General features: G+C 53.1%; 3 protein-coding genes across 4 annotated transcripts; all 3 read right to left on the reverse strand.

The window, feature by feature from the left end:
* TAP2 (transporter 2, ATP binding cassette subfamily B member) lies at positions 1 to 7,929 on the reverse strand. The gene is made up of 12 exons (XM_043450521.1): positions 7,752 to 7,929; positions 6,839 to 7,333; positions 6,635 to 6,749; positions 5,738 to 5,868; positions 5,289 to 5,494; positions 4,665 to 4,862; positions 4,092 to 4,220; positions 1,899 to 2,087; positions 1,612 to 1,785; positions 1,322 to 1,481; positions 950 to 1,086; positions 1 to 726 (listed from the first exon to the last, which is right to left on the reverse strand). Exons 2-12 carry the CDS (start codon positions 7,323 to 7,325, stop codon positions 496 to 498), a joined length of 2,157 nt encoding a protein of 718 aa, XP_043306456.1. The 5' UTR covers positions 7,326 to 7,333; positions 7,752 to 7,929; the 3' UTR covers positions 1 to 495.
* Positions 7,930 to 11,703: 3,774 nt separating this feature from the next.
* PSMB8 (proteasome 20S subunit beta 8) lies at positions 11,704 to 15,719 on the reverse strand. 2 transcript variants are annotated; one of them, XM_043449987.1, is made up of 7 exons: positions 15,586 to 15,719; positions 14,901 to 15,111; positions 14,006 to 14,153; positions 13,734 to 13,845; positions 12,817 to 12,946; positions 12,249 to 12,453; positions 11,704 to 12,010 (listed from the first exon to the last, which is right to left on the reverse strand). In XM_043449987.1, the coding sequence occupies exons 2-7, from the start codon at positions 15,045 to 15,047 to the stop codon at positions 11,922 to 11,924; spliced, it is 831 nt and encodes a 276-aa protein (XP_043305922.1). In that variant the 5' UTR covers positions 15,048 to 15,111; positions 15,586 to 15,719; the 3' UTR covers positions 11,704 to 11,921. The 2 variants fall into 2 exon arrangements, with proteins under 2 accessions (XP_043305922.1, XP_043305920.1); XM_043449985.1 differs by having other exon boundaries at positions 14,901 to 15,718.
* Positions 15,720 to 16,254: 535 nt separating this feature from the next.
* On the reverse strand, positions 16,255 to 25,317 carry TAP1 (transporter 1, ATP binding cassette subfamily B member). The gene is made up of 11 exons (XM_043449988.1): positions 24,288 to 25,317; positions 23,739 to 23,853; positions 23,469 to 23,599; positions 22,296 to 22,501; positions 20,938 to 21,135; positions 20,000 to 20,128; positions 19,665 to 19,853; positions 18,631 to 18,804; positions 18,238 to 18,400; positions 17,838 to 17,974; positions 16,255 to 16,860 (listed from the first exon to the last, which is right to left on the reverse strand). Exons 1-11 carry the CDS (start codon positions 24,883 to 24,885, stop codon positions 16,648 to 16,650), a joined length of 2,253 nt encoding a protein of 750 aa, XP_043305923.1. The 5' UTR covers positions 24,886 to 25,317; the 3' UTR covers positions 16,255 to 16,647.
* Positions 25,318 to 25,366: the final 49 nt, after the last annotated feature.

The raw sequence follows: 25,366 nt of genomic DNA on the forward strand, positions 1-25,366 counted from the left end.
TGTTATCAAAGTTTTATTAATATTGTTAATTAGGGAACAGTGCTCTGCCCCTCCATATCCTAGTGGTCCCCAAAATATCAGACCCTGGTGGGAACTGAGAAAAATACAGGGAAGGGGAAACTCATGAATATTTATGTATCTCAAAGAACAATCCAAAGACTGATCAGACAGCCAGCAAAATAGTCATGGTGATTATCTCTGGGACATGAAACAGTGCATAATTTTACTTTTCCCCTTCTTACCTGGCTCTTGTCTAAATTTACTATACAAATGTATGCTATTTATGTAAGAAAAAATAGTTTTAAATATATTCAAGATGCCACAATACAGTACTCTGCACCAGGCAAGGCTCTGTTCGTCAAGTAACTAACAAGGTCCCTGGTTGCAGACAGATACCACATCTCCCAATCCCCACCCTCCCACGGCCCCAGCAGTAGTACCCACGGTCTAAATCCAGCTCCAAAAACAACCAGCCAGGAAAACCCAAGGCAGGAGCTACTCCGGGGCGCTGCGGTGGCCCTGGGCAGGGCCGGGCGTGTCTGGGGTCTCCACGCTCTGGTTCTGCTGCACCAGCCAGGAGTAGAGGTCCTGCCCGTCCACGAGCTGCTCGGGGCCCTGCAGCCGGCCCTGCCTCAGCACCAGGACCTGGTCGGCGCTCTGAACCGTCTGCAGCCTGTGGGCGATCACCAGCACGGTGCGGGCCCCGTGCGCTCTCCAGTCCTGCAGCTGAAGGGGGAGGATCGCGATGCCCCGGGTGCCAGATAAGAAGGGGCGGGACGCCCGGGGCCCACGGCTTAGGGGCAAGAGGCGTGAGCCACGAGAAGGTAGCACAGGGCAGAAGGGCAAGGTCGGCTGCCCTCCTCCCTCCGGGGGGTCAGGCAGCCTCAGAGGATCGGGGAGGTCCCCGCGCGCCCCGGCCCCACGAGGGGTCCCGCCGCCGCGCACTCACCGCCTGCTCACACTCCACGTCCAGGGCACTGGTGGCTTCATCCAGGATGAGGACGCGGGGGTCCCGCACGAGGGCCCGGGCGATGGCCAGACGTTGCTTCTGCCCCACCGCCAGCTGGCTGCCTTTCTCCCCGACCTCTGAGGAGACCGAGAAACCCCCTCTCCTCAGAGACAGGGGCCCAGACAACGGCCGCTTCACAAGCGCGGCTGGGACTTCCCCAGGCCCCGCTGCGGAGGACGAGCGCCTGTGGACGGGGTGGGGGGGGAACCTCCGCGGCGGCCGGTTCTCCGGGAACACGGGCTCCCGAGGGGCTCAGGCGGCCACAGCGCCCAGTTCGCGGGCGCCGGGGGCGAGCGCCGGGGCCGCGGGTACCTGTATCGAGCCCGAGCTCCAGCTCGCGGATGAACTCCTCCGCCCGGGCCGCGCGGGCCGCCGCCAGCACCTTCTCGTCGCTGCAGCCCTTCAGGCCGTAGGTGATGTTGTCCCTCACCGAGCCGGAGAACAGCACGGGCTCCTGCCCGACCAAGACCACCTTGGCGGAGGCGACAGGAGCAGAGGGCTTGCGGAAACTGCCGCGGCAGGGACCCGCCCTTCCTTCTCCCCTTGGGTCCCCGCCCCACGCCCCTCCCCTGCCCTCTGCCCACCCCGGTCGTCCTCCCCACCTGACGGTGTAGGTAGTGGTGCTCATACTCGGAGACCGGCGCCCCGTCCAGCAGCACCTGGCCCTCGGTGGGCTGGTACAGATTCTGCAGCAGCGCGGCCACCGTGCTCTTCCCAGACCCGTTGGGCCCCACCAGCGCCGTCATCTGCCCAGGACTCAGGGTGAACGTCAGATCCTAGAACAGCCGGGGAAGAGTCAGAGGCCTGCCCCTTCTCCTGGCTTCCCCTCTCCTCGAGGCCGATCATCCAGAGCAGGGAGTCAGGGGCCCAGTCTCCCCCCATCGGGCACCTGGAGCGCAGGCTGGTCAGGGCGACTGGGATACACAAAGGAGACGTTCTGGAAATTCACCAAGCCCTGCAGAGTCGATGGGGCCAGAGTCCCCGGTGGAGGCAGATCTGGCTTTCGGTCCAGGTAGCGGAACACCTTCTCGGCTGCCCCCACGTTGCTCAGCATGTCCCCAAACATGTACACCAGGGTCTGCAAAACAGGAGGGCAGGGCTCAGCTAAGCAAAGGCAGCTGCACCACGAACCAGCTTCCCAGCTCCTCACACAGGCCCGCCACACTCCACCCCAGCTGGGCTTCTCCCCTTGTCCCAAAAAGATCATCACCTTTAATTTTTAAGGATTTAAAAAAAAAAAAAAAAACTTTCTTAGAAAAGATTTTTTTACTGGAAAAAGGAATGGCAACCCACTCCAGTATTCTTGCCTGGAGAATTCCATGGACAGAGGAGCCTGGCAGGCTATAGTCCATGAGGTTGAAGACTGGGATGCAACTGAGCAACTAACACTTTCACTTTCCTGAATAATGAGGCAGATGGCTTCCATATGAGATAACTAGTATGAGTATTAAAAAAAAAAAAAGATTTTTACAAAAATTTTGGCTGCCCCAGGTGGCAAGTGGGACGCTAGTTGCCCCACCAGGGATCAAACCCATGCACCCTGCAGTGGAAGCACAGAGTCCTAACCACTGGACAATCCGGAATAAATGTGCAATTTGACTCAACTTAAAATGGGCACCAATATCCCATTATTCCAATTTGTAACGTAAAGGATGGAGACATCTTTACTCCTCCCATCCAGCGTCACCTTCATCTCTAGACCTTTCCAGCTACTGTGCTGTTACTTGTACACAGCTGTCTAGCCTGGTGGGACAGGGACTCCTTAAATGCAAGCACTGTGCCCGCCTCATCTTTGCAGCCACCAGACTGCCTCACACAGCTCTCCACACGTCAGAGATGTTTACAAAATTATAAACTAACGCCCGAGATGCAGTAACTAATTACTTTTCAAAACTGGTATATATAAGGAGGGTGTCCCAGCATGCTCAGTGGTAACGAATCTGCCTGCCAATGCAGGAAGCAAAGGTTCAATTCCTGGTCCGGAAGAATCCCTGGAGGAGGGCAAGGCAACCCACTCCAGTATTCTTGCCTTAATATCCCATGGACAGAGGAGCCTGGTGGGCTACAGTCCACGAGGTTGCAAAGAATCGGACAGGACTGAGCAACTGAGCACACATCTATAGGGAAAGAACTAAATGCTTATTCTGCCTTTCCTAATCAAACTATACCACCCAGCAGCTTATCAGTACATGAGAAGACATCTCCCCCGAGAGATGCATCCTGGCTAATAAATGAAGGAATGGCAGAGTGTCACCATTTTTGCAACCCTGAATAATTTAATAGATCCTGACACTAAGCTTTATTGATTGTTGCCACCACAGATGTATATGAGAGAGAAAAAAGAGATCAATATAATACATACCTCTATGAAACATGTGGAAATTTGACCTCTGTATTTGGTGAGGTTATTGTTAATTTTTTTGGTATGATCATGGCTTTGTGGTTATGTATTTGTAATGTTTACATTTAGAGATACATATTTACAGATGAAACCATATCTTGGCTTTGATTCAAAGTAATGTGGGTGGGGAGAAGTCGGTGAGTGGTACAGATGAAATAAGATTGGCCATGAGTTGATAACTGTTAGATGCAGGGAGATAAAAAACAAGGTCCCATTGTACAGCACAGAGAACTATAGTCTATATCCTCTGATATACACACACAATTACATATAAAATAGATAATTAATAAGGACCTACTGTAGAGCACAGGGAATCGTACTCAAAACTCTGTAATGACCTACATGCAAAAAGAATCTAAAAAAGAGGGGATATATATATATGCATAACTGATTCACTTTGCTGGACACCTGAAATTGTCATAACGTTGTTAATCGGCTAGATACCAATATAAAGTAAAAAGCTGTCTTAAAAATGTTAAAAAAAAAAAAAGTAAAAAAAAAATAAAACAGATGCTGAGTACAAGGAGGTTCACGTTTATAGATTTATCATTTTCCTCTCTTTTTAACCCACGTTTGAAATATTAAATGCCAATGAGTTGGGGTTATTTCCGTTTGTTTTTTTAAGGGGAACAAATAGAAGCCAAAGGAGGAAAATGAGAGCACGCACAGCTCCCGACTCACATGCACGTAGTCGCCCACGTCCTCCTGGTAGAGCAGGAAGGAGAGGAGCCCGCCGCGGGTGAGGTCCCCGGCCAGGATCTGCTGCAGCGCACAGTTCAGCAAGAGCACCTGCGTCGCCAAGTGCAGCGTCTGGAGGGAGCAGAAAGGGGAGCCTGAGGACCTTCCACTCTTTGGCCTCCCTGCCCTTACGACGAGACATTCCATCCGACACAAAAACACCTATTACACTACATTCACTCGACTCTAACTACAATAAGTAATATAAACTTTGAAGATGTTGGAGCCAGGTGGCGAATGAAGGAGTAAATGGATGGATGCTTGACATAGAATGGTGAAGGAACAAATGCAGACTTTTCTTCATTTAAGTATTTTGTGCTTCGTGCATAAAGGGGATTGAAAACAGGAGAGTGAGGTCCCCTGTAAAAACTGGGGGCTAACAAGTGGCTCATCACCTACCTCCCAACAGAGAAGAGACACATGAAAAAGATGGCACTGGCAAAGGCATCAGGAACCCCAAGGACCCCCAAGACCAGCCCCCACGTGCACCCTTCCTCCAGCCCTCAGCTTCCTCACCCTCCTTAAGAGCAGATAGAGGGCCTGTTCCAGGTCCCGTCGCCACCACAGCTGCCGGCATCGTTCAAGGGCCTCCTTATAGCGACGGACCTCTTGCTCCTCGGCTCCAAAACTGCGCACGGTCTGCAGCCCTCCAACAGACTCCCGTACCACCTGCCCAGCTTTTGCCATAGCATCCTGGATCTCCCAAAGGACTGCCTGGAACAGTGGGGCCAAGGATGGAGCGAGCCGCTTTGGCAGAAGACAGCCAACCCACACACCCCACTCCAGTCCCTTCATGCTAAGTGAAGTAAGACAGAGAAAAACAAATATTATATGATATTGTTTCTATGTGCAATCTAAAAAAAATACAAGTGAATCTATACACAAAACAGAAACAGACTCGTAGACATTAAAAAAAAAAATCTTATGGTTACCAAACGTGGAGGAGGGGATACATTTGGAGTTTGAAGTTAACAGATACAAATCACTGACACAAAGTAGATAAGCAACAAGGATTTACTGTATAGCACAGGGAACCACATTCAACATCTGAAAATCTCTCCTTCTCCCAAAAACACACACGTTCGCATAAAGTCCCTGGGGTGTGATCTTCCCTGGGGATTCCCCAGCATCCGCACATACCTGATGGCGGACATTGTACACCTTTTCAGCCGCTATCATGAGAGGCACCTCGAACAGAGAGAGGAAGGTGAGTCGAGGTGACAGCTTGAGCATGAAGCTGTAAAGTCCCAGCACTTTCACCAGGCTTCGAGACATCACATTGGTGTTCATAGGAAGCCAAGAACTCATCAGTTTGGTATCTGAGCTCAGCCGGGAATTCAGCTCCCCTGGGCAGGACAGAGCAGGAAAGGAAACCATGTGTTGTAATGCAGAACCCCCAGAAACTCCCTCCTGACCTCCCGATCTCATGGAGCCCTCCCTCCTTGCAGAGAGACAGGTCCCCAAAGAGAGAAAAACAGCTCCCAGCCCTGGCACCAAGGATGCAGGCAGAACCGGCTGGGTGCAGGTAGGCGGCAGCAGATGGGCAAGGACCATGCAGGGGGACCCCAGACCTGCACCCCAGGCCTTACCTGTCTTAGTCTCTTGGAAGAAAGGGAGGTCCTGGCGCAGGAGGGAGGAGAAAAGCATCTCCCGGATCCGCAGGTTGATTCTGGACATGGTGAAGAGGAAGATGCTTCCTCGGCAGCCTGCACACAGTGAGCTGTGGGGAGAGAGGGTTGGAGGATGAAGGGGAGAGAGATGCAAAGAGGAAGGGGGAGGGAAGGAGAAGAAAAAGCACAGAAGGAAAAGAAGTACAAAGTTGGGGGCAGTATATCAAGAGAGCAGAAGAGAAATAAGAGACATGAGGGGCAGGAATCAACAGAGGAAGGAAAAAAGAGGACCCGGTGAGCCTCATCCTAGTCCCAACCCTACCAAGTAGTTAGTTAGTTCATTTGTAGACAGCAGATTCCTGGCTGTGTTGAAAAACAAAAGGGAAAGTAAATACAGTGGAAAAGAGTAAAGATGCTGGAAAGAAAGATGACAAGGCTCAGAGTAAGAGCTTTCAAGACTGACAAGATGAGTTAGGGAAGAAGGGTCAGGATGAACAAACATGCCCACCCCCAACAATAGGCTGACTGTGGAAACAAACATGAGCTGAGAGATCAGAGTCAGAAAAGAGAAATGGAACTTCATGGAGATAAAAATGCTCAGAGGCAACTGAGAGACATTCCATTCAGCACAAAAACACCTATTGTACTACACTCACTTGTATCTGAACTGTAATAAGCAATATAAACTTTGAAGATGTCAGAGCCAGGTGACGAATGAAGGAGTAAATGGATGGATGCTCGACATAAAACAGTGAATGAACAAATTCAGGCTTTTCTTCGTTTAAGAATTTTGTGCTTTGTGCACAAAGGGGATTGAAGATAAGAAAGTGAGGTCCCCTGTAAAAACTGGTGGCTAACAAATGGCTCATCACCTACCTCCCAAAAGAGAAGAGACACATGAAAAAGATGGCACTGGCAAAGGCATCAGGATCAAAGTCGCCCCCCAGGATGTCAATCACACGGCCAGAATAGTAAGGGATCACGGTCTCACCTGCAACAGGCAGGAGGACCACAGTCAGAGTGCACCTGCTAAAGGGCCTCCTCCCAACCCCCGAGTCCCCACGCCCTCTCCCCACTCACCCAACACCGCCAGAGAGAGGAAGGAGAAGGCGGCCACCAGGAAAGGCAGGTCAGGCCAGGAGAGCTTCAGCAGCCGCCACATCAAGACTCTGTTCTGGCCCTGCCCCTCGGCCTTGGCTCCTGGAGGGCTCAGCACGGCCCACAGGGCGCTGCTCAGCCCCACCGCCCCATAGCCCAGCAGCAGCCAGGCCCAGGGCGCTGCAGCCACTCTGACCGGAGGGGCGCTCAAGGCCCCCGGGACCAGAGCCCGCAAGGAGAGAAACAGGGGGATCACCAGGCAGATGGCGGGCAGCAGCGCTTCCACACACCCCAGCAGCCCCCCCAGCCTCAGCAGCCCCCAAAGTCCACTGAGCCGCAAGGCGCCCTCCAGCCACAGGCCGGGAAGCCCGCGGGGAAGCAGGGCCCCCAGGGGCCCCTGCAGCAGCCAGAGCAAGGCCAAGTCCGCCAGCAGCAGGGAGGCCCAGGGTCTCAGGTCCGGGCGCCACATGGCGAGATCTAGGGGTAGAAGAGAAGGACAGAGGTGGCTTCCAGTCCCTGTCCCCACTCCCACTCTGCCCAAGCGTCCGCTGGCTTCCTTTTTTTTTTTTTTAAACCCTGTGCTGCCCTGAAAGATGCCCTGGGTACCCCGTCTCACGAGCACCCCCCATCCTAGGACCCAAGGCATTTGGCCTGACAGAGGCAGCTGGGAAGCCTGACCATCTGCACCTGACCATCTCGTCCTCTAAAACACGTCCCGAGACCCCCTCCGCACACCCCGGCCCCACCAGCCGTCGCCGAGTTCCCAGGGGCCAGACGATGCCCGCCGCGCTCCCCAGGCCCCCGGTCCAAAGGGGCGGGAGGCGGGGGCGCAGCGCGCGCGCCGGGCGGGCTGTGGCAGTGTCAGCGTTCCAGGTTTCCACGCGCACGAGCTCACCAGTGGCGGCTCCCGGGCTCTTTGCTGGCGTGCCGAGGGCTGAGCTCTGAGGTCCCCTCGCGCGGCCTCCGCTCCGTCTCGCCTCTGCCGGCGGGCGAGGCTCCGCCAGCCCGGGGCGGCCAGGCTCCTGGGCTTTCGCTTTTGCTTTCGCTTCCGCCTCGGCAGCCGCTGCCTGGTTGCGCGCCTGGCGGCCGGCCGGGGGCGCGCGACACCGCGGGCCGCGGGACCGGTGCCCGAGGCCGGCTCCGCGTGCCAGGGCGAGTCTGCCACCTTCAGCGACAAGTACTCTGTCGTAGGAAACTACTGCACTTCTTAAAACTGCCATTAAGTAAGATGACGCTGTTTCAAGGATTAGGCTGCTTTACAATGAAGAACCGCTGGATTTTCTTACCTCCGCTCTGAGGTGACTGCAGCCATGAAATTAAAAAGACCCTTGCTCCTTGGAAGAAAAGCTATGACCAACCTAACAGCATATTAAAAAACAGAGACATTACTTTGCCAGCAAAGGTCCGCCTAGTCAAAAATATGGTTTTTCCAGTAGTCATGTATGAATCTGAGAGTTGGACTATAAAGAAAGCTGAGCACAGAAGAATTGATGCTTTTGAACTGTGGTGTTGAAGAAGACTCTTGAGAGTCCCTTGGACAGCAAGGAGATCCAACCAGTCCATCCTCAAGAAGATCAGTCCTGGGTGTTTATTGGAAGGACTGATGCTGAAGCTGAAACTCCAATACTTTGGCCACCTGATGTGAAGAACTGACTCATTAGAAAAGACCCTGATGTTGGGAAAGATTGAAGGCGGGAGGAGAAGGGGATGACAGAGGATGAGATGATTGGATGGCATCACTGACTCGATGGACATGAGTTTGAGTAAACTCGGGGAGTTGATGATGGACAGGGAGGCCTGGCGTGCTGCAGTCCATGGGTTGCAAAGAATCAGACACGACTGGGTGACTGAACTGAACTGAGCTGAACTGAGCCTATTTTGAGAACAGCCCTCTTTCCCACATCCAAGTTCCAGTTGTGGGATCTCGGGGTTAAAAAAAACAGCAGAGCAGAGACCAAGTGAGAAACAAGCAGGACTTCTGCGGAACAGGAGACTCCTCCACTCTCACCAGGACCTGTGTGAGTTTCCACCTCAGATTCTTCTCTGAGAAGGCGCTCACCCCACGTCTTCATGTCTCCCTCAGCAGAGCTCCTGATCAAGCACTTGCTCAGAAACCTTTAAATTTGTGCTCCAGTTATGTGAGGAACGCCTGCATCATATGAGGAAAGTGGACTTTGTTTCTTGGTCTACTCTAACACTGATTAGTTTCAGTAATCAGGTTTCTATAGGTCTGACCAGACCCAGATCCCATCTGTGGAACATGCAGCTGGGTTTATTCCAGAAATAACTCTTCTGGTTGAAACTACCTCCCAGACTCAAAATGTCCCCCAAGGGAGGACCACTTGAATTCCAAACCACCCTCTTGAAATGTTATTGGCACAATTACCATGAGTCACTTCAAATTTAGATTTGAAGTTAGGAAATTATTTAAACTTCTCCAACCCTGTTCACTCTGGAATTTTAAGGATCTCTCTCTAAAAAAAAAACGAAAAACCAAACAAACAAAAAAAACTCCACACTCAGCTGCTTTCTACTTACAGGCTTTTCTCTTGATTAACTCTCCTGGGAAAGTGACATGGTGCAGTTCAAGAGACTCCCAACATAATTCAGAGAATCTCACAATGGGGACCTCCCTAGCTGTCAAGTGGGATGCTTCTAATCCAGGAGACATGGTTCAATACCTGGTGAAATGATTTTAATATTTAATAGAGGATTAACTGGCCTGATTTCAATAGATAGTCATTAAAAGAAGAGAAATAGAAACAATTGAGAAAAGTGAACAGCACATTCATCACCAAATTGGGTTAACCAACATTCCAACTTAAACAGCTGGGAAGTCCCTCGTTAACAGCAAATCTGGAGTCCTAGTTAGGAAAAGTTCCCAAGTGGTGCATCCACCCCACAAGTGAGACTTCAAATTGCAGTTTCAGGGGCTCCTGATTATAATTCCAAGCCACAGACCGATATCAACATGAGTTTGTGTGCAAAAATACAGCTCTGGTTTTACTTTAACATTTTTATAATGCTATTTCTTTTACCTTGCGAGTCATAGAATTTCATTACCTGTTGGGGGGTTGGCCAGACCTCCAGGGGCTCAAGAATTCCAAGGTCCACCCCTTTCTCTTTTTTTAATATAATTTTATTTTTTGTTTATTTGTTGCTGTGCTGGGTCTTTGTTGCTGCTCAGGTTTCTCTCTAGTTGTGGTGAGTGGGGGCACTCTCTAGTTGCTTGCGTGGGCTTCTCGTTGCAGTGGCTTCTCTTGTTGCCAAGCACAGGCTCTCAGGCAGGAGGGCTTCGGTAGTTGTGGCTCTCGGGCTCACCAGTTTGGCTCCGGGCTCTAAGCTCCAGGCTCAGTGGCTGCAGCGCTCGGGCTTAATTGCTCCGAGACACGTGAGATCTTCCCTAGATCGGGGACCAAGCCCATGTCTCCTGCATTGGCAGGTGGATTCTTCACCACTAAGCCACCAGGGAAGGCCCACCACTATCTTTCTTATCTCAAGTGCCACCTGCTTGCTCTGCTTGCAGACAGCCACAGAATCGGGCAGTGTCCAGGCAGGTCAGAAGCAGGTCAGAGGCCCGCACTCCTGCTTCTGAAGCCTGAACAAGACTTCCTCCTTTTTAATTTCCCTAACAAGTCAGGGGACTAAGATCCCACATACCATGCAGCACAGCCAAAAGAAAAAGAAAATCTCACTCTGCCTGTCTCATCTTTCTAACCTGGTTACTTTTCCCTCATTTTTTCCCAACTTCAGCAAAGCCTCCTTATCTCCTCTTCCACTTCAATCACAGTCTTGTCATCTTGCAATGAGCATGACCCATCATGAAACCGAATGGCTAACGTCCATCTTTCCGTGTAATCTCCACTCTGAAACAGGAGGGAAGAGGGCAGGGCCCAGCCTTTAAAAGAATGACAGAGCCCAAGGACACAACATAAACCGGCTGAACCAAACAGGTCCAAGATGGTGGACAAGTCGACTAACCCTAGATCTTGATCGTAGGTGTGTGCTCACTGTAACACATCAACGAGCTAAATGACCCACCCGCAAGGTGCCATGACAGTTTCAAGATCAACCATCAAAAACCCCAAAGTGGGCGAGAGCCCAGTTCCTGGAAATCTCCACCCCTTCCCCAAAATAGTTGGAATAATCCTCCCACTCATTAGCCTATGAAGTTACCCAGCCCATAAAAGCTAACCATACTACATTTCAAGCCCATTCTTGCCTTCTGAGATGGTCCACACTCAGTTTGTGGAGTGTATTTCTCTCTAAATAAATCCACTTCTTACCTATCAATTTGTCTCTCACTGAATTCATTCTTCAATGAGACATCAAGAACCTGAGCTTCGTGAAGTCCTTAAACCAGGTGTGTGATCTCAGCTGGAAGATCCTGAGCTTTGTCTGGATTCACACTCTGGCCACGTGGGTTCGAGTCCCAGTCTAAGATGAACGGTTTCATCTCCTCGGGGCTATCTGAGGTAAATGGGGCTATGTTTACAATTCCCGCACACGCGTGAGGAGGAAACTTGTTCCTCCTATTCGAACGAAGTCAAAAACAGGTGTTCCAAGTGCCCTACTCCAACATATCCAAACCATTAACAAGCGACCACACAGGAGCCTCCCGGTTGTGAGCTCACAGAAAGGACCCTAACCTAGGTTACACTGCACGCAGGCGTCCATAGACAGCATGGAGCCTTCCAGAGGTCCTGGAGAAGTGAGAGCGGAAGCCCAGGAGAAATGTTTGGTGAGGCCCCGTTTCTTAGGCAGGGGTTTCTCTCTTCTCAGGAAAAATCTGCCTCCATTTCCTGTCCCCTCCCCCCAGCCACCCCAGCCACAACACAAAACACAGCTTTTATAACCGTTTTCCTTTATTGTGCTTAGGTTGGGGTGGGGGTGATGTTCGTTGAGACAGAGAATATACAAAGGGATGGACTCTGTGCTGCCTTCCAGCGGCCCCTGGTTCTCTGTCTCTGGGCCAGGTCAGGCCTCCTCCTCCCAGAGTGCGATCCGGCCAGGTCCCTGAGTCAGCCAGGCTTCCCCCGAGGAGGCCCGCGGGTCATCGCCACCATTACTGGCTGGCCTCCCGGTACTGGTGCATCAGGTCACTGACGTCTGTGCTTTCCACTTTCACCCAGCCGTCCTCCTTCATGTGGTACACTGCAGGCAGACGGGAAAGAACACGGAGCCAGGCTCCCCTCAGCGAGGTCCTGCTAATGCTGTTACGTCGAAGGCAATGACAGCAACACACACTCTCGAAGCCCTTATGACGGGGACTTCAGTGCCCCTCTTCCGGCTCTGGAAATCTGCTCTCTGCCACCCTGCCTCCCGGGTATCTCCCGATCTCAACCCCCTTCCCCCCACCCCAGGGACAGAGGGGGGCACTTTGATCTCTTACTATTGACAAAGCCTCCAGAATAGCTGTCTCGGTGGGTGGCATGAACAATTGCCCTTCGGCCCAGGTCATAGGCCTCTTCAATACTAAGGTCAGGTCGATAGCCACTATCCATGACCCCATAGGCATGGGAGTTCCCACTACCGGTGGAGAACATATTTCCTGAGAGTCGAGTCCCATCGTCATCCACATAGTAGAGTCCAGGACCCTAGAGGAAGCAAGAAAGTTCCAGGTTGGAAGTTGTTGGTAACACCCAGATTCAAGTGTGAGCCACAAGAAGTGGACCAAAGACTACAGATGAGCCCAGGAACATAGGAACTAGGAAAGCACTTTGGAAACAATCATAGAACTTTGAGGAGGAAAAGCAAACTTCAAATCAGCTATTTGATCCAAAGGGATGAGTTTATGAAACAATGGTCCACATCCAGCCCCAGAAATTGCTGTTGAGTAACAGTTCTGAAACTAAGCATTCTCTGTGTCCTGCATCCTGTAGGGGAGGGGAGGGGAGTGTGAGGTGGGGACACTTACCTCTCATCTACACGTTGGAATACAGAGCAGGGAGGGGACTCACCTTCTTGTCCCAGCCACAGATCATGCTGCCCATGGAGAGGCCCATGCCCCGGTACTGGCACATCATGTTGGAGAGCAGCTTGGAGGCGGCCGACACAGAGATACGCTCCCCATTCCGCAGATAGTACAGCCTGGGTGAGGACAGGACAGTCCAGGGAAAGAATTTACAAGGGGCAGAAGGGCAGCCCTCTGGGCAGGTTACTTGATGGGCAGAAAATGGCTGAAGAGATAAGTATCTAAAAGGAATGGTTCTGCAAGATCTAAGGATGGGCAAAGATCTGGAACTTATATAGAATTCTTTTCTTTTTTTAATTCTTTGGGCTCTTGGTGGAACATGTGGGATTTAGTTCTTGAACCAGGGATCAAACCCATGCTCCCCATGTTGGTGTGCAGAGTCTTAACCACTGGACTGCCAGGGAAGTCATCAAAATCACCTAGAGAAATCCCAGTAAATGATATCCCACCAGGGTTGATGGTCATTGCTAAATAATTGACAAATAACCTGGGCTTCCCCGGTGGCTCAGATGGTAAAGAATCTGCCCGCAATGTAGGAGACTCAGGTTCAATCCCTGGGTTGGGAAGATCCCCTCCCTGGAGAAGGGGCTGGCAACCCACTCCAGTATTGTTGCCTGGAGAATCCCATGGACAGAGGAGCCTGGCGGACTATACAGTTCATGAGGTTGCAAAGAGTAGGACAGGACTGAGCTACTAACACTTTCACTTTCACTTTCAATCTGGCTTCTTGGCAGCAGCACAGGCTTGAGATTAGAGAGAAGGTTTTTTAATCACCAAAAGGCAGCTTTGTGAGATAGGACATTAGCACTAAGATGCTCTGTGAGTGTAGGGAGACTGGGGGAGGAGCAGGGATCTGCAAGATGCAGAACCCGGGCTGAGAAGAGAGTAAGAGGCCTGGCCTACCTGCACTCCTTGGCCAGCAGGCGCTCCCAGTACTGGCAGTCAGCCGCACAGCCGGACATGGTGCCGAGCAGGTAAGGGTTAATCTCAATCACCTTGTTCACCTTTAATGTGGCTGGAAGAAGATGGAGTTTGGGGAGAGGGGGAATGAGCACACAGGTTTCCCTAAATGTCCTGAGTCAACACCTGGTCCCACTTTGGTGCAGATTACTGGACTCCTGCTGAGAGGAGGGCCCAGCTCCCCAGATTCCGCCAGCCGGAACCCACACACTCACCAATGTAATTCCCAGCTGAGGCCCGAGAATCCACAGCCACAATCACCCCATGCTGGAACTTGAAGGCCAGCGTGGTCGTGCCGTGAGCCATCTCGATCTGCACGTTGCTTTCTCCATTCCCACCCAGGGACCGGAAGAATTCAGTGGGCTAATGAGACAGAAGAGGCAGAGAAAGGACCACTGCAAACTTGCGAAGCTGGATGCTCCAGGAAAGCAAATTTACAGGGCATGGGAAGGTGAAGATAGCCATACCATGAATAAATGAAGCAGTTAACAACCTAGTTCTACAAGGAAATGATTGGAGAGAAGAAAAAGAAGAGGCCACGACACCAACCTTTTCCACTTACCAGCACAACCAGAAATGAAAATAAAAAATTTTTAAGTTACCATAACTAAACATTTTAAGGGTAACTATGATGACTTTCCATTCATAGGTCATTTAATCCTCAGGAAACACGTTATATGAATCGTATCCCATTTTACAGAAGAGAGGCCCAGGAGACCTAGACCAAGTCCTAGGGGACTTGAGGAGGCACACAATGGCGGAGGCCAGGCCCACCGCTCAAGGTCATGGGTTTCCCAAGGGTCTACAGCCCCTGTATCATAGGGTCACCGGATAAGGAAGACTCCATGATCTGTGTGTGATGGAGAATGGGGATCCCACCCCCAACTCTTTGTCGTAATCTGCACTTCCTAGCCCGCAAGCGGCCAGCCCCCAGGTCCCACGTGGCCTCTTCCCCAGCTCCGGCCCTGGACCCCAGACGAAGCTCTCCTAAAGGATGCCCCCTGCGCGTTTCCCCGCCTCGGAACAGCCTCCATGCAGCCCCTCCGTTACTCTGCGCACACCCCCACCCCAGCCCGCCCGCCTCCCACGGGATTTTGTTAGAGCCCTGACCTGCATGCCCCGGGGGAGGGCGAGCTCCGGAGATCGCAGGGAGAAGCCGTAGTGGCCGGGGTCCGAGCGCTGCCGGCTTCCCGCGAAGGGCACAGCCCAGTCCCCCCGCTGCCCTCGGGGGGCTCCGCACACGTCCAGCAGCGCCATCGCTGCCCAGCACCCAGAGATCTGGCGGCTCGCGGAGGAGGAAGTGAAAGCGAAAGCCCGAAGCCTTAAGGGGAGGGAACCAGAATGTTTTCCACATCCCCCTGCCCTTTCCGAGGAGGCGTCCCGTGCGAGTCCGGGCACCGGGAGCGTTAGGTTGGGAAGAGGCTTCTCTGCTCCGCCTTCGTGGAAATTGGGGAAACGACGGTGCCGGGCCGTTAGAAGAAAGGAAGAAAGACAGAGCGGCTTCGAAAGCCACCCCCCACCCCCACCCCGCCGGCGATGAGGTTTCAGCGAAAGACACGGCCAGCCTGCGGCATCCTCCGGGGACAGTTACGGGGCGGGATGGGGGTCACAGCATCAAAAGTGCAGCCTCACCCCCGAACGGGCTCAACCTCAGCGAAAACCTGGGAGCAGTTTCAGCGGAAACGGGGGAGGGGCGCCTAGCAGCCTCGTTTTATAAAAAGTAGGAGAGGGCTAGGAGTGCGTGGCGGCCCTGAGACCCAGGACAGGTCCCGGGGCGACAGCCCGCCGAATATACCTGCACGAGTGGGGGAACGGAGAGCCTAGGGGAAGGCGCAGCCCCAGACTTCCACCTGGTGCCTCCTAGGGCCTCTCCCAGTTCAACGGTCTCCCCAACCTGTAGCCACCCACAAGAACTGCGCTTTCCGCCCCCAGCTCCTCGCGTAATTCTTGCTGGACCGAGCACTCCGGAGCTCGCCTTTTCTAAACCCCGCCTCGCCTTGCAACCTGATTCGGCCTCATCTGCTCAGCAACTGTTGACGTCACACGAGCACGGCGCGCTCTGAATGGAGGAGGTGTACTAGAGCGCCCCGCCCACTTCGCTGATGACCCCCGCAGGTTCCACCGCAGAGCGCTGTGAGCCCGGCTGCAACGGGCCGGCGCTGGCGAGAGGGATGGACTGCTTTCAGCCGTGCTCACCCTGCAGCCTCCTCCTCCAGGCTCTGAGGCACTGCTGCTGCTGGCGCCTTGGAGGACGCTGCATCCCTGTCTGGCTCACTCTTGGGGGGGCGGGCACAGGGGGCTGGAGAGGTGGAGAGAGCACCGTGGGAACAGGAAAACTTAAGGGAGAAGATGCCACGCTTCGGGCTGGGGATCACTGAAGATGCCGAAAGAGGGAAAGACCCAGCTTCCGAAAAGGGCGCTGCAAAGTTCGCGGGCCACTTGGGCCATTGAAAACATGAGAAACCAGGGTACAAAACACCAATTTTATTATAAATATCAAGAAACTACAATGTATCTATGGGCCAGCATCTGCCTGGGGTCGGACTGGAAAGAAGCCGACCTTCCCTTTCTGTGTATTCTAAATATTTCTCTTCATTGTCTGGGTGCTGGCCACAGCAACCCTGGCTCCAAACCCAGTTACACAAGGAGTTAGCACCCCTGTTTTCAACCCTGAAATCTCCATCACCAAGAGGAGCTTGGAGAGCAGGTAACACTCATGGCAAAATTTCAGGCATCACCTAGGGGGGTTACATTTCAGAAGCAGCTACCCATGATGCAGTAAGACCTCTGTTCTCAAACTCTCCACTATAGAGAGGAGGGAGGGAGGGAGACAGAGTCTGCGGGTCTGATGAGTGTTTCATTCTGGAGCACCTGGCCCACCAGGAGCCTGCACCATGGCCCAATAGCGTCCTTTATTCATCATGAGCTGCCGGTGGGTTCCTGCCTCAATGATCGTGCCTCCTTCCAGAAAGAGGATGTGGTCAGCCTGCTCCACCGAACTGAGGCGCTGGGTGATGAACAGCACTGACCGGGAGCCCCGCTCAGGGCTTTCATAGAGCAGCTGCTCCACCTGAGGAAAGATGCAGACTCTGTCAGAGCTGAGGACTCCTCCTGGCTCAGGAAGACACCTGTGTTTCCAGAGCTGGGATAGACCTTGCCTCAATCAATACCACCTCTGCCAACAACCCCAAAGAGAGTGAAGTCTCCTTCTGAGAGCTTCTCTGTCAAACTTATGATTCGTGAAGGGCTGTTTACATGCGGTGGCAACAGTGGAATAAAAGGAAAGAGTCCTAGGGTGAAACCCAAAACAAAAGAGGGGAGGGTACTGGAAAGTCTCTCCACCCTAATTTTTATATTCTTTTAAAGAAATAAAACTGAGTAAAGAGCATGAGCATTCAAGTCAAGCAGACTTTAACTGGAGTCCAGGTTTAACACTGAGCAGGTAATTCCACCTCTCTTAGTGTCCATGTGCTCATCTGCTGAATGAGGATGACAACACCCAGCTCACAAGGGCTCGTGATGAGTGAGCAAGAGAGTACATGTGAAGGGCCATCCAGCATGGCTGGCACATAGTAAAAGTTCAATTCACATTAACATTACAAGGATGGCCTTTTGCTCATGTTTGGCTTCACTGATTCAGGATTGTAGATCATCTCCTCTAACCAATTTTAGGCATCTTGGGCTTCCCTGATGGCTCAGTGGGTAAAGAATCCACCCACAATACAGGAGACACAGGAGACTCAGATTCCATCCCTGGGTCGGGAGGATCCTCTGGAGGAGGAAATGGCAACCCACTCCAGTATTCTTGCCTGGGAAATTCCATGGACAGAGGAGCCTGGCGGGCTACAGTCCAGGGGGTTGCAGAGTCAGACATGACTGAGCTCAGTCATATGGCCCTAGGCACTAGGGCACCTTGGAGACAAGCTCGTGGGAACTGAGAACTGCAAGGACTGGTTTGGGAAATGTCCACGTTAGTATAATGACAAAGGACGAGTGAAGGAAGGCACCTTGGGTGGGAAATAGGCAGTAAGAAGATGATTGTCTCACCAGGGATTGGCTGTTTGCATCCAGGGCGCTGGTAGCATCATCCAGAATGAGTACGCGTGGTTTTCGGATCAGGGCTCGAGCCAAGGCCACTGCCTGTCGCTGACCCCCTGACAGCTGGCTCCCAGCCTCACCCACCTCTGCAGAGACAAGGGCCAAGGCAAGGGCTGGGTAAGCACACATGCACCCATGTATGCATTCCTGCATGCACACACAAGGACTGATGGATGCAGCAGGGCAAGAAAGGTTCTGGGAAGGTAAAGGCGTTCTGAGGATATGAGGATGAAAGAGACACCAGAACAGGATCTTACAACTTCAAACTGACGGAGGAGCTAAGGAATGGAGGCAAGAATCGAGGTTTCAGTGAAGGTAAAGATGTCTGGGGGTCGATGGGAGCAAGCACCTGTGTCGTAACCTTTAGGGAGCTCAGAGATAAAACCGTGGGCTCCGGACTCCACCGCAGCAGCTGTGATTTCCTCCATGGTCGGCTCCTGGACCAGGCCATAGGCAATATTTCCTTTAAAGCTTCTTCCAAACAGCAGAGGCTCTTGTCCCACAGCAGCCACCTAGGACAAAATACAATGCAGAGTCATAGAACGAGGAACACAGGAGTGTGGTCATCTAGAGACTGAAGACTGAGCATCTCCACTGAGAGCCTGTCACAGTGACACGGCCTCTCTGCTGACCACACGCCCACCTCCACCCGAGGCCTCCTGACTTCCGCTCAGAGTGCTCGCGGAGAAGGCTCTCCTGACTTGAGGCTCCCTGCCCTCCCCCATGCCATCTTCTTGCTCACCTGTCTGTGCAGGTAGCGGTGCTCGTATTCGGGAAGGGGCGCCCCGTCCAGCAGCACCTGGCCCTCGGTGGGCTGGTACAGGTTCTGCAGCAGCGCGGCCACCGTGCTCTTCCCAGACCCATTGGGCCCCACCAGCGCCGTCACCTCCCCGGGACGAAGGGTGAAGGTCAGCCCCTGGAAGCCGGAGAACCAGACACTAAGAGACAGCCAGAGGCCCCTAACCTTAAGACCAGGTATCATCCACTCATTATGTTGTCTCGTCTATGTCTTCCCCCAGAGAAGAAAGGAGAAAAACGGGGGGAAATACAGCAACTCCTCCCCTCCTGCACACACAGACCCCTCCCCGTGGAGTAGAGATGAAAGATGAAACAAAGACAGAGGCAGAACTTAAGCACCAAGAGCCACATGATGGATCTCAGACACTGTGGCGGGGGCGGGGGGAGGGGGGAGAAAAAATTATATTCAAAAGCGCAGTTGGAAAGAAAAAGGAACTATGGAAGACTGGAGACACAGCCTCTGCTTTGGTGATGCCTTACAGGAGAACCTCCTCCCTAAGAGCATCCACAGACATTCTCCTTGGAAATCCGGACTATTCTTGAGCTTGGGGCAGCTTTTTATTTGTCTGTTTATGTATGGCTGTGCTGTGTCTTTACTGCTACGTGCGGACTTTCTCTAGTCGCAACAAGCAGGGGCTACTCTCTTTGTGGTGCGTGGACCTCTCATTGCAGTGGCATCTCGTTACAGAGCACAGGCTCTAGGGCACACGGTCTTAGTTGCCCCATGGTGTGTGCGATCCTCCCGGACCAGGGGTCAAACCCATGCCCCCAGCATTGGCAGACGGATTTTTAACCAGCGAACCACCCAGGGAAATCCCTGGGGCAGTTTTAGGGGACGAATGCTGCTCATCTTTGCCTCTGAAGGGTGAGGGAGGTTCTATCTATACCTGGTGCTAAGCAGGCTGAAGGCAGGAAGACCATTTAGGATGACCGAGTTGAGAGGGAGGCTGGAGGAACGGAGGGATCTGTAGGTTGTACCTGCAGCACGGGGGCATCCGGACGGTTTGGGTAGGCAAAGGAGACACCCTGGAACTGGACGAGGCCACGCAACGTTAAGGAAGCCAATGATCCACTCTTTGGGCAGTTAGGGACCCGGTCCAGGTATTCAAATATTTTCTCTGAAGAGCCCACAGCCTTCTGCACCCTGGGATAGCTGGACAGAAGCACCTGGAGGGGAGGTATGAATAGTGAGGTGGGATGTGGGAGGGCCCCAGTCTGTTGCCAGGGTTACAGGATATGAGGAGGGCGAAGGAGGGGAGGGAAGTGACTTGGATGGTGGTAGCACTTGGGGAGCGGCCACGGAGGGACCTCACCTGAACAGCTATGGTGAACTGGATCTCGTACAGAATAAAGGTGACCAGGCGCCCACTGCTGACAGACCCACTTGTCACCAGCTGCCCACCAAAATACAGGATTCCCACCTTCAGCAGCATCCCTGAGAGCTGTGGAGGGACCACAGAGAACAATGGGCTGAAGCAGGAAAGTCAAGAACCAGAATGGTTAATATCAAGGAGAGAGAAAGTCCATTTGCGCCAAGTAACACATGGGGCTCAACAGGGATTAACGAATGAATCACAGCATCCCGTGGTGTGATCACTCAGGTGCACAAGTCAACTACCATCATCACCATCACCAGGAATGCCTTGTTTGGGGAGCATTCTGCTCTTCACAAGAGGCTTTCATGAATGTAATGTCATCTAATATTCATATCAAGAATCTTATAAACAAGGTTATGTCACTCTCATCTTTTAAAATAAGAAAATAGTCTCAGAGAAGGTAAGTTATTACTAATATAGCCCATGGCTACAGAGCTAATAAGTGGTAGCATCAAGGCAGGAACTTCTGATTGCTGGTCTAATTCTCTGTCAATTACATCACAAGATGCCCCTCATCCTTGGCTTCTGCTAGTCCCTTTTCTCTGCATAGTCCCAGCATGAAGCAGCCCAACAAAAGCCATTCCCCACGCTGCCCCATGAGGCAAGGAAAAGTCCTGGGACTGAAGACATGGTGCTTTCCTACAAAGGAGGTCATGGAGAGTCTGTGCACCATGTGGAAAAGAAGCTGTGTAGCATGCCTAGAAAGAGGGAGGGGGTTCGGAGCACTAGGTCACCCAGCCTCTGGTTGCTAGGATACAGACACTGAACCCACCCCTGCCCAGTGAAGGAAGAGTGCGGAGCAGGGTCAGGGGAAAGGGAATGGTGAAGAAACATTTCAGGGACCGGGGGATAGGCATTCACGCCGAGGTACTCACAGTGCTGGTCCAGTGGTCGACCGCGTAGGCCAGGGCCTCCTTCCGGCTGAGCACCATCATCTCATGCAGCTTCTGCCTGAACTTCTGGGCCTCACCCTCTTCGTTGGCAAAGCTCCGAACTGTAGGCATGGCTGACAGCACCTCGATGGCCACCTGGCTGGACTTTGCCAGAGATTCTTGCATCTGCTCTGCCAGCACCTGTGGAGATATGAACCAGAGATACCATACGCGGTTGGCAAACCACGAGGGCTGCTAGGACCTGAATTATCCAATCAGAGATTACAGCTGAGAGGCACTAGAGGGACAAGAGAGAAAAAGACACAGCTTGTACCACTCACCACCACCCCCCATACCAAAGAGAAACAGTAAAGAGGGAAATGCTTCAGAAGGGCCATGGGGGTCATATTCCTGAGATCGGTGTCATATTCTTTTATTTTCTTTTATATTAGAGTACAGTTTATTTGGGGGCTTCTGTGGTGGCTCAGTGGTAGAGAATCTACCTGCCAATTCAAGAGATATGAGTTTGATCCCTGGGTCGGGAAAATCCTCAGGAGAAGGAAATGGCAACCCACTTCAGTATTCTGCCTGGGAAACCTCATGGACAGAGGAGCCTGGTGGGCTACAGTGCAGGGCGGGGGTTGCAAAGAGTTGGACATGACTTAGCAACTAAACATGGAGAAGGAAATGGCAACCCACTCCAGTACTCTTGCCTGGAAAATCCTGTGGATGGAGGAGCCTGGTAGGCTACAGTCCATGGGGTTGCAAAGAGTTGGACATGACTGAGTGACTTCACTTTCTTTCTTTCTAGCAACTAAACAACAATATAGCTGATTTACAATACTGTACTAGCTTCAGTAGTACAGCAAAGTGTATGTATATGTATACATATATATATACATGACTTCCCATGTGGCTCAGTGATAAAGAATCCGCCTGCCAATACAAGAGATCTGGGTTCCATCCCTGGGTTGGGAAGATCCCCTGGAGAAGGAAATAGCAACCCAATATCTGTTCTTTTTCAGATTCTTTCCCTATATATCATTACAGAGTATTGAGTAGAGTTCCCTGTGCTATCCAGTCGGTCGTTACTGATTATCTATTTTATTAATATATATATAGTAGTGTCTATATGTTAATCCTAGCCTCAGTGATCGTATTCTTAAAGACAGGTTGTGGGCAGACGTTAGCAGACACAGAGAACATGAAAACTGACCCTGAGCAACCCAAGAACGTGGACAAACAGACCCACAGAGATGAAGAATCAGTGAAGGGGCCAGGAAAGAAACATGACAGGAAGCGAGCCCACCACGTCTGGGCGGTAGGAGTCAGCGTAGGTTGAGGCAACTCCCCAGACATACCTTGTGCCGTTTCCCCAGCTTCTCAGGCAGAATGAAAAGCAGGGGCAGGGCGACCAGGGTGACCACAGTGAGGGGCGGGGACGCCCAGAGCATGAGCCCCAGGAGACACAGGCCCCGCATGAAGTACCACAGCAGCAGGCTGAGATCCGAGCTCAGAGACTCACTCACAGTGGACGTGTCGTCTGTGACCCGAGATGTGATTTCACCTGTCAAGGGTTGGGGAGAAGAGGGTGGTGTGAATGAGGATCTCAGAGTGATGGGAGGGACAGGTGAGCCAGGGTGCCAGGGGAAGGGTTCTAAGGCTGAGAAAACAAGGTCAGTGGTTAGGGAGACCTGGGACCTGGAACCTCAACACAAGGAGAAAGTGTTCCAGAGGAAAAGACTGGCTAAAGACCTTCCAGTTTAAAAAAAAAAAAACAATGATGCCCTTGTGAATTTCCTTTTCTCTGACAGATTTCTGTTCTCTAAGAATTTTTATATCCCAGGTACAGGGGCAGGAAAAACTTAAGCAGATCATCTAACATAGCTGGAGAGAAAGCTTCTGTTAGACAGCAGTCCAGGAAACTGTAGCAAGCACTGGGCTGGGAATCAAGAGAGGGATTCTGCTCCGAGTTCATCTCCATCCATACGCGTCTATGCGAGTGTCAGCGTTTGGGGGCAGGCCTCAGTTCCCTTCTCTGCAAAGCAAGGTGGTTGCACTCTGTGATCTCAAAATTTCATGGTTTTAAATTCCAGTCATTTCTATCTAAACACACACAGAGGGATAAGTCTGTGAGGCTTGGGTGGAAACACTAGGATTTTCTTAAATAAAAGGAGTATGTTTTGCTCTTGAGGCATGTTGAGAATAAGACATGACAATGTTTATGTGTGAGAGAAATCAAGATTATAAGTAAAAGAGGAGGTATGGGCTTCCCTGGTGGCTCGGATGGTAAAGAATCTCCCTGCAATGCAGGAGACCTGGGTACGATCTCTGGGTCGGGAAGATCCCCTGGAGAAGGGAATGGCTACCCACTCCAGTATTCTAGCCTAGAGAATTCCATGGACAGAGAGCATGGTGGACCACAGTCCATGAGGTCCCAAAGAGATGGACATAACTGAGAAACTAATAATTTAATACCTTATGGGTATATAAACAGTAAGTGAATGGATAGTGAAAAGAGTTTCATGAGAAACCTGTTTGGTTCTTTTGAAAAAACTCTGTCTCCTGGCGCAGGACAGCCTGAAACACCTCTCCCTGCAGGTGGCTGTGCATGCGGCCCATGGTGCTGTTGTAGATTCCATCAGCTGTGAACTCCAGCACTGCGCTACAGGGAGACAAGAGAAGGGGGGCCCGCTGTGGTCAGGAGGTCCCCCAGAAGTCCACCCTGGACGGCTGCCCCAACTTCCAACTCCCACTTTCTCCGAATCCCCTGTCCCCCAACCTTCCAACTTCAGTGCCCAGACCTGGCTATGGCGAGGACCGACATCAGAGTTACGTTCCGAGTGAAGGCAGTGCCTGTCTCATCCTGTACAATCCAGTCGGTAAGCCGGCCAGTGAAGAACGGAATGGCCATCTCCCCTGGGGAGGGGAAGAAATAGCCAATCTAAGCAGGTCAACTCTCACCAGACCCTGGCCCACTGGCTTTTCACATTTATTCATTCTCCTGCAGAGCAGTGGCAGAAAGATACCATCTCCACCTACACGGGGCCCCACCAGACCTTTAGAGGTTTAAGGAGGAAACCTAGCAGTCATAGGATGGGCTGCCCGGGAAAAGCCCTTGTCCTCAGTGGCCAGTGAAGCAACAACACGCAGGACCACCCTAGAGTCCAGGACCCCTGACAATTACCCAGTCAGGACCTTCCCGCTCCACTGGGGTGATCAGGACCTGAGCTGGGTCCCCTTCCCCTCACCCACATTCCCGAGAACCCACACCAATCCATCTCACTGGCCATGCCCCTCGATTCCTACCCAGTCCTCCAGTCCCATCCCCCTTCCCGTTGCACCCCCCTTACCCAAACAGGAGAGAAACACCAGGGCCAGAATGAGCTGCACGTGGCTTTTCTCCGGACCCAGGAAGACTAGAAGCCGACTCATCGCCAGGCCAAAAGCCCCGCGAGTTCCTTGCACCCAGAGGCTCCTGATCTTATACCACAGGGTGGCCGCGGGCAGTGCTGCCCCGTAGCTGAGAGCGAAGGCGTCCAGGCGACTTCCCCAGTTCAGGGGCCCGGCGCTGTCCGCGTCCCCGGGGGCTGCCCAGGAGACCAGCTCTCGGAACAAGGCGAGTCCCGGCAGGGCCAAGCCCAGCGCCGCCGCTAGCGGCTCTAAAACAGCCAGCCACCCCGGGACTCGCGTGCTTTCCTTCCGGAAGCCCAGCGCGGCTCCGACGACGCCGCGGGCCCCCAGCCACAGCAGCGCCCAGCGGCTCAGACCGGCCACCCAGACCCGGAGCAGAGGCAGCGCAGGGGGCACCAGCCGCGACGCCACTCGGGGCAGCGCCGGCCGGAGCAGCATCCAGTCGGCGAGAAGCAGCAGCGCCGTCCCCAGCCACGCGACGGCGGCGCGGGGGAGGCGCGGACGGCCGCGGGGAGCGGGGGACCCCGGGCAGGCCATGGGCGCGCGCGGTCCCGGCTCTCGCTGTCCCCGACGGGGTGCTGTCGGAGTCCGAGCCCCGGGTGGGAGCAGGGACCGCCGCGGGGAGGGGCCGGGGCGGGCCGGGGCGGGGCCTCGGAAAGTACCGGGAGCCGGCCGAGCCCGCGGCGCTGCCCAGAAGCAGGCGGTTTAGGGGAAAGAGAAAACGAAAGCGGCCCGGCTTGCCAGGCCCGGCCCCTGAGGAGGCGGCCGGTCCAGAGCACCCAGGAGGAGCGCGCTGACCTCAGATCCGAGGCTGACCTCCTCCATCGCCCACCCGCGCCCCGCCTCGCGTGCCACCGCCTCCTGCAGTGGCAGCGCTGCCCGGGACTTCTAGCCCCGGGTCTGCGGGCGGGGCTCCTGCGTCATCTGTCTCCGGGCAGATCCGCTGGCCCCGGTCTCCTGCGTCATGTGTCTCCGGGCAGACCCTCCCCGCGCAGGTTAGCGCCAGGCCGCCCCGCGC

This window comes from Cervus canadensis, chromosome 28 (assembly GCF_019320065.1).
Source record: "Cervus canadensis isolate Bull #8, Minnesota chromosome 28, ASM1932006v1, whole genome shotgun sequence".
Taxonomy (NCBI): Eukaryota; Metazoa; Chordata; class Mammalia; order Artiodactyla; family Cervidae; genus Cervus; species Cervus canadensis.